Source organism: Larus michahellis, chromosome 12 (assembly GCF_964199755.1).
Source record: "Larus michahellis chromosome 12, bLarMic1.1, whole genome shotgun sequence".
Classification (NCBI taxonomy): domain Eukaryota; kingdom Metazoa; phylum Chordata; class Aves; order Charadriiformes; family Laridae; genus Larus; species Larus michahellis.
This window is the reverse complement of record NC_133907.1, coordinates 16,952,595-16,960,038: the sequence shown is the minus strand read 5'-3', so window position 1 is coordinate 16,960,038 and position 7,444 is coordinate 16,952,595. Positions and strand designations below refer to the sequence as shown.

At 65.8% G+C, this 7,444-nt stretch overlaps 1 protein-coding gene across 1 annotated transcript; it reads right to left on the bottom strand.

Annotated features, from left to right (window-relative positions):
• Positions 1 to 2,681: 2,681 nt before the first annotated feature.
• On the bottom strand, positions 2,682 to 6,079 carry TLDC2 (TBC/LysM-associated domain containing 2). Its single transcript, XM_074605317.1, has 5 exons — positions 5,769 to 6,079; positions 5,157 to 5,309; positions 4,874 to 4,969; positions 3,755 to 3,828; positions 2,682 to 3,346 (listed from the first exon to the last, which is right to left on the bottom strand). Exons 1-5 carry the CDS (start codon positions 6,060 to 6,062, stop codon positions 3,211 to 3,213), a joined length of 753 nt encoding a protein of 250 aa, XP_074461418.1. The 5' UTR covers positions 6,063 to 6,079; the 3' UTR covers positions 2,682 to 3,210.
• Positions 6,080 to 7,444: the final 1,365 nt, after the last annotated feature.

The following is a 7,444-nucleotide window of genomic DNA, read 5'->3' as shown; positions in this document are numbered from 1 at the left end:
CCACCTTCTACCATGAAATGACCGGCCTGGTGGCTGAGGGAAGAGCAGTGGAGATTGTCTCCCTCAGCAAGCTCTTGGAGTATGGTCTGGATGAGCAGAGAGGGGGGAGGACTGAAAACTGGGCTGGGCCCAGAGGGTGCCTGGTCAGTGGCACAAAATCTAGTTGGAGGCCGGTTGGTGTACCCCAGGGGTCAGTACTGGGGCCGGTCCCAGTAGTCTTCGTTACTGATCTGGATGATGGGACAGGGTCCACCCTCAGCAAGTTAGTAGACAACACCAAACAGGGAGGAGTGGCTGACTCACCAACGGGTCACGCTGCTGTCCAGAGGGACATTGCCAGGCTGGAGAAATGGGCTGACAGCAACCTCATGAAGTTCAACAAGAAATGCAAAGTCCTGCCCCTGGGGAGGGTCACCCCTCATTCACCAGCACGTGCTGGGGGCCACCCACCTGGGCAGCAGCTTGGCAGAAAAGGATCTAGGGGACACACGAGTTGATCACGAGCCAACAATGTGCTCTTGCAGCAAAGTGTGGCAAAGGGTGTCCCGGGCTGCCTTAGGAGCAGTGTCCCAGCTGGTGGAGGGAGGTGATCCTTCCCCTCCGCTCAGCACCGCTGAGGCCACCCCTGAAGTGCTGGGTCGGGCGCTGCGCTCCCCAGTACGAGAGAGACAGGGACAGACTGGAGAGAGTCCAGCGAAGGTGATGAAGGGACTGGAGCGTCTCTGCTACGAGGAGAGGCTGAGAGAGCTGGGGCTGTTCAGCCTGGAGCAGAGCAGGCTCCGGGGGAGCTCGTCCCCTGGAGGGGGGGTGCAGAGAGGACGGAGCCAGGCTTTTCCCGGTGGTACCCAGGGACAGGACCAGAGGCCATGGGCACAAACCGAGGGTCCCTCTGAACACCAGGGAACACTTCTCCACTGTCAGGGTGACGGAGCACTGGCACAGGGTGCACAGGGAGGTGGTGGAGTCTCCATCCATGGAGATACTCAAAAGGCTCCTGGACACGGTGCTGGGCAGCTGGCTCTGGGCGGCCCTGATGGGGTTGGACCGATGATCGCCAGAGGTGCCTCCAACCTCAGCCAGCCTGTGGTTCTGTGACCCTGCCCCAGCGCTACTGGCAGAAATGTGAAATGGGCCCGAAGTCATGGGACATGTGTGAGGGGTGAGGTGGTGCTGAGGGGCCTGTAAAGAGGAAGGGTCCCTGGGGGCTTCCTGGGTGGGCAAGTGTTTTTGGAGCCTTTCCCCCGTCTGTTTGGTGGTAGTTTGCACCTGCCTTGCTTTCTCTGCCACCACCGTTTGCTGCAGCAGTGACTTCTAAGGGAGGTGCTGGGGGCAGGCCCGGTTGGTGTCACTCCTTGGGAAGGGCATGGGAAGCAGGAGAACACTTATTTTTTCAGCTGGGGGGATACGGAACGGGAGGGAGACAAACCTCAGCCCCACTAAGTGATGGCCTTTGAGAAGCTACGGGCAGCCGGGCTTTGCAGCTGGGGGGGGTGTAACCTGGAGGGGTTGGTGGGACTCTGCAAGCGAGGAGTGGGGGGGATGAAGAGCGGTCAGGCAGACACGGGGTGTGAAAGGGTTGTGTGTGGAATGGGGCCAGTCACTGTGTTGCCCGCCAGAGTCTTGTGCCCGACCTGTCTTATCTCTGTCCTGTCGTCTTAAATCCCTTCTTCACTCTTTCTCCATTAATCTCACGGAGCCCGGGTGGAGGCGTGCTGCCAGGACTAGGTGCCAGCTGCTGGAGAGACGGGTGTGAGTGGGTTTGGGGCCAGCAACTGGAGTTCGACTGGGGCCGTAGGCACCGCTGGCCCCTGGTGACAGCTCTCGCAGCCGATGGGGGGCCCGGTGCTGCCTGTTGGGGGAGCCAGGGGCTGTATCATCCCCAAACCGGGTGTCAGGGCATGGAGGGGGTGTCATTCACAGGCAAACTTTAAGCTGGACCATCTGGCACACAGCGGGCTGTGGTGGGGGGAAGAAGACCAGGGCCCAGGCAGACTGAGGCAGCCGTGACCCTTGGGTCGATGCTGGGCTCCAGTGGCCGGGCAGGGGGGTCCTGGGCTGGAGCACCTGGAGATGCAGCAGCTGCTGAGGTCCTTCAACACCCATCAGGTGCTCCTCTGGCCGGGCTGCCCAGCGGGGCCGTGTCCAGGGTGTGCTCCCAAAATAAATCAATCAAATGTGGCCAAACCAGATGGGCCCTTGTCCTCCCCCGGAAACCCCTGGGCCACCCATGCCTGCCTCGAATCCCACCTGTGGGGCTGGTCCTGCTGTTCGCATGGGAATGGTGAGATGGTGGAGGAGGAGGAGGAGAGCCGGCCTGGCGTCCAGGAACCGAGGGGCAGGCGGGCAAGAGGCAGCAGGTCGTGGAGCTGTGGGTGGGAAGGGGCCCGGAGAGCGCTCTTGTCATCCCCGCCCCGGTGGGAGCAGGTCGGGGCGAGACGCCCAGCGTAGCCTGGGCACTCTCGAGGAGGAAGCCCTGGCCCTCGGGAGGTGACAGGGGGGACAGAGAGTGTGGACTCTGGCAGAGGGGGGACAGGTCCCCGCAGCCCCCCAGGCTCACCCCCTGCGCTTGCTGTGGGGATGCAACCCCGGGCTGGGATGGGGCACGACCGGGGCTCTCACGGCTCCTGGCCTGGTTGCCACCACTTGCTTTGCACAACTGCACGGGGACATTCGTTGCGTCCATGGCAAGGACAAGGCTGGGAGCGCAGCTCTGCCTCTTTATTGATGAGTGGTCACCGTATCCCCGGGCAGTGCCACCCCTGGGGGCCGCGGCTGGTGGGGCAGAGGCTGCCTGGGCTTGCTGGGTCCTGCTGGCATCCCGCTGCTCTCGAAGTTGCTCCTCCATCTGGGGAACCCTGCGGTGCTTGGCCCCAACACGCGCCCTCCTCCCCCGGTGGCTCTGCGTTGTCCCGGCCAGGCAGGGTGCTCGGTGCCAGGGGGGCCATCCTGCAACCACCCTGGGGACCCCGGCATGGTGACACCAGCACTGCGGGGGGCTGAGATCCCACTGCAGCCTGTCCCCATCACACTGCCCCCACCGGCTGTTGGCACATGAAGAGGGGACATTGGGGGGGACAGGGTGGAGGGAGGCAGCAGCGCGGCTGTCCCCCATCCGACAGGCTCGGCGCGTGCTGGCAGGGACCAGCTGTGCATGATGGCGGTCCAGGTGTCCCCCCGCTGTCACCTTTGTCCCAGGTGTGGACCGCGGGGTCAGGCCAGGCCCCACACTTCCAGGTCCTGGACACAGAACTCCTCCCGCGGCGAGAGGGTCTCGTTGTCGAAGGTCTCGCAGGGGTGGCTGCCCCCGTGGTGCAGGTCTCCGTCCAGCCACAGCCCAAATCTACCGCTGGGAAGGTGCCAACAGCTGAGGGTCCCCTCACCTGCCTCCTCCGTGCCTGGAGGCCTCTCCAGCCACCTCCCGGGGGACCGGCCACCTCCCCATTCCCACTCCTGGGTGCCCTCCTGCTGATGGATGCCGCACAAAAGGGACAGGCAAAACGGGGACGAGACCAGCAGCCAACCCTGGGGTGGCCACCCTGCCCGCAGGCAGGGAGCGGGCAGGACCGCTGGCAGCAGGGCCAGGGGGTGAAATGGCCGGTGCTGCTGGGCAACCTCCACCCGCCTTCTTGGCTTCGAACCACTGCTGTGTGCCCGGACCTGGCTCCACGGGGCAGCCTGGGCTCAGAGCACGGCCCCAGTGGCCATCGGGGCTGGGGATCCCGGGGGCTGCTAAAGCTGCCAGCACAGCTCCTACCTGCCCCCACCGACCATCAGCAGGTCCACGTCCCCTTTCATGAAGAAGTTGTTCCTGCCCGTCCACCTGAACACCTGCATGGGGACAGCAGTTGGCCGGGACTGTGGGCTGGGGCACAGCATCTCTGTCCCCATCCTTGTCCCCGTCCTGTGAAGGACAACGGGGGGGCTGCCGAGCAAAGTTGGCTTTGCTCGTCCCCGCCGTGTCCTGCTTCTCCAGAGGAAGACCTGGCCAAGCCTGGGGGCACTTGGTGCTGGCCCATCCCTGCCAGCAGCTCCCCCCCCGACCTGTAGGACAGCTGCCACCAGCCCCATCCCACACACACGCCCCTGCTGGCACAGGCAGACGTGGCTGAGCTGCCTCCACGTCCCACCCAGATGGGACTGTCACTGCCCTGGCCAAGTGGAGGGTCCCCAATGACACACCACCCCCCAGCCCTGGCTGGGCAGGGTCCCCTTCCCGGAACCCCCCTCCCTACACGGCCGGCTGGGATTTGCCCTGTCCTGTGAGGACGGGCTGAGAGAGTTGGGGTTGTTCAGTCTGGAGAAAAGAAGGCTCCGAGGAGACCTCATGGTGGCCTTCCACTATCTTAAGGGGGGGGGGGCTACAAGAAAGCTGGGGAGGGACTTTTTAGGATGTCGGGTAATGGTAGGACTGGAGGGAATGGATTAAAACTAGAGATGGGACGATTCAGGCTGGATGTTAGGAAGAAGTTCCTCACCGTGAGGGTGGTGAGCCCCTGGGCCAGGTTGCCCAGAGGAGCTGTGGCTGCCCCATCCCTGGACGTTTTTAAGGCCAGGCTGGATGGGGCTTGGAGCACCCTGGTCTAATGGGGGGTGTCCCTGCCCAGGGTTTGTTGGAACTAGATGATCTTTAGGGTCACTTCCAACCTGAACCATTCTGTGATTCTGTGATTCTTCCCCCAGTCCTGGGCAAACCCTTGGGACTGCAGGGACGCCAGGCAGGGTCCCCTGGCTGCTTCATCCACATCTGGCCAAGTGCGGTCATGTCGCCCCATACCCTTCCCCAGCACCTTGGGCCCCCCCGCCCTGGTGTGGCCGCGTCCCAGCTTCCCCCTCCCCGGTGGCACCCCCGTGGCTGGCAGCCTGCGGCCCCCACCTTCAGCTCCGGGGAGAAGGAGAAGAGGAAGGTCTCCCCTGTCCCGTAGAAGCCATTGCTGCGGCGAATGGCAGTGGCACAGAAGGCGCCGAAGGCCTGGGGAGGGGGCAGAATGGGACAGAGAGGGGGGGTCCCCATGCTGCAGTGCTCGGCAAGGCTGCCCAGGGCCGGAACGCGTCCCCTGTCCTGCCGGCAGCAGGGAGGTGGTGGCCAGCCCCGGTGACACCGGCTTCGCTGCCCCCAATGCCACGGGGCAGCTGGGCAGGGGAGGGCCCGGCCGTACCTGCGCCTCCGTGTCCCTGATAAGCAGCAGGGCCGGGGAGCCCGGCGGGCCCCCGCGGCGGTACAGGCTCCGCAGGCTGAATCCGTCCCGGCCGGTGCAGTACAGCAGGCGCCAGGGCTGCTGCGTCGCCCGGGGGGGCAGGTGGGGACCCAGCTGGGGCAGAGTGGGCTCAGCCGGGGCTGCCAGGCTGCTTCTGAGCACCCTGCCCGAGCAGCCCCCCCAAGAACTCTCCGCGAGCATTCTCCTCTCCCCACCCCCCCCCCCCCCCCACCCCGCCAAAGAGGTCTCCCAAAGCGCCCTTCCCCCTCCAAGCATCCTCTCAAGAGACGTGAGCATCCCCCTGAAAGGTGTCCCCAAGCGTCTCCCCCCAGCACGCTCCTGAGGGGTCTCCTCAAGCTCCCAGCAGCCTCCCAGGATGCCCCCCCGGAGAACCCTCCCCCCCTGCACCCCCAAGAGGCGCTGGCGAGGTGGCTGTCCCCGGGGGCAGGGGGAATGTCACCCATCTGGCCTCGCACTGGACCAGTTCATGGCAGGACAGTGGCCGTGGCTGCGCAGCGCGGGGGAGGTGAGGGCGGAGGGGGGGGTCCCTGTGCTGGCGAGAGGGTCCCTCACCTCCTGGATCTCCTCATCCCGCAGGATGCTGCTCGGCGTGCTCAGCACCAGCCTGCATGGCTCCTCCAGGGCCGGGGCCGCTGCCGGGGCTCGCTCCCAGCCCAGTTGCTCTGCTCCGGCCGGCTCCCCGCAGCCCACGGGCAGCTCCTCGTCCTCCTCGGGCTGGGGGCAGGTGGAGGTGAGCGTCCCCGGACCCACCCTGCACCCAAGGGCTGGGCCGAGGAGCCCAAAGACTACAGGGATGGGCACTGGGCTGAGCCTCCAGCCCAGCTCCCGACAGCCCTGCCGTGCCATGCCGTGCCATGCCGTCCCGTCAGGCCGTGCTACCACTGCACACGGAAGTTCAAGGGTGTGGGGGCTGCCCGAGGAAGAGGAGGAGGAAGCGAAGGCAGGGGAGGCTTCCACAAGCCCAGCCTCAGCCATAGCAGAAGGGGTGAAGCCTGGCCACGACCTCCCCTCAGCGGGGTGGCCCTCCAGCACAAGCGGGGAACGGGGCCGTGCTTTGGTCCTGGTGGCAGCTGGTGACAAGTGTCTCAGCTGGCCATGCGCTCAGGGTGGCCGTGGATGCAGCCCCTGCCCAAGGGTGGGTGGGCAGTAGGTCCCTGCCAGAGGTGGGGGCAGGCAGAAAACACCCCAAGGGGGACGAGAGGCACGAGCCAGGGCAGCCCCAGGTGGCAGGAGATCTCCTGGCCTTCAGGGTCATTGACTCCTCGGGGGCAGCGGGGCTAAAGGGGCAGGTGCTGAGTGTGCCCATCACCCTCCGCACCTCCCCAGCCTTTTGGTCGCCCCCGGGCAGCCCCCATCTGTCCAGTTGGCCATCCGTCCGGCCCTGCCGGCGCCTCCCAGTGCTGCCCTGGGGCTCGTTCCCAGCGCCCGTGCTGCCACGTGGGGACCCCGCCGCGCTGGACCTACCAGGAGGTGGTAGTGGGCACGGCGTCCCCTCATCGCGGGCGTGCGGGTGCTGGGAGCCGCGTGGCCGGGGAGCCCTTGACACCGCCCCGGGGTTAATGTTCAGCCACGCTGGCCCCTCCCTGGCCACCCGTGGGTGGGGACGCTGGCAGCCTGCCCCGGCTTGTGGGGGCCAGGACACATCCCCCCGCGGAGCCAGGTCCTGCATGGCCCTGGGATGTGTGGCCAGGTGCACACCCCCTCCCGCCCCCCCCCCCCAGGTACCTGGTGGCCATCATAGAATCCCAGGGCTGGAAGGGACCTCTGGAGACCATCTAGTCCAACCCCCAAATCACCTCCTTCACACCCCGGCTGTCGCCTGGGCCAGGCTCTGGAGCAAGGGGGGAGCCCCAAGGCCATGGAGGGGGAGGTGGGGTGGCGGGGGGGAGCTTGTTTTGGGCTCAACAGGCAGGTTGTTGCTTTTTGCAACACGACTGTTGCAATGGTTGTGGCAACTGCCAACACCTGCCCGGCGGCTGTGGTGGCCCAAGCCCCTCGCTCAGGGAGGGACAGCCTGGGTTGACGTCCCGCAGCCCCCGCCTCAGGCACTGCTGGAGAAGCGCTTGCAAACCTGCAAAAAAAGGGGCTGCAGTCCCCTGGGGTGTCCCCTTCCCACTGATACCCCCCCCCTCCCCCCCCCCAAAAAAAAACCAGCCAGAGCCTGAGCCCTTGTAGACCCAACTGCAGCAACGTCCCATTTATGCCAACACAGCAGTTTCTGGCAACGG

Coding starts and splice junctions, on each gene's coding strand:
- TLDC2 (XM_074605317.1), bottom strand. CDS start 6,062: ATGGCACGGCAGGGCTGTCGGGAGCTGGGCTGGAGGCTCAGCCCAGTG. Junction 4,970..5,156: donor TCAGGGACACGGAGGCGCAG/GTACGGCCGGGC, acceptor CCCCCTCCCCAG/GCCTTCGGCGCCTTCTGTGC. Junction 3,347..3,754: donor CTGATGGTCGGTGGGGGCAG/GTAGGAGCTGTG, acceptor GCACCTTCCCAG/CGGTAGATTTGGGCTGTGGC.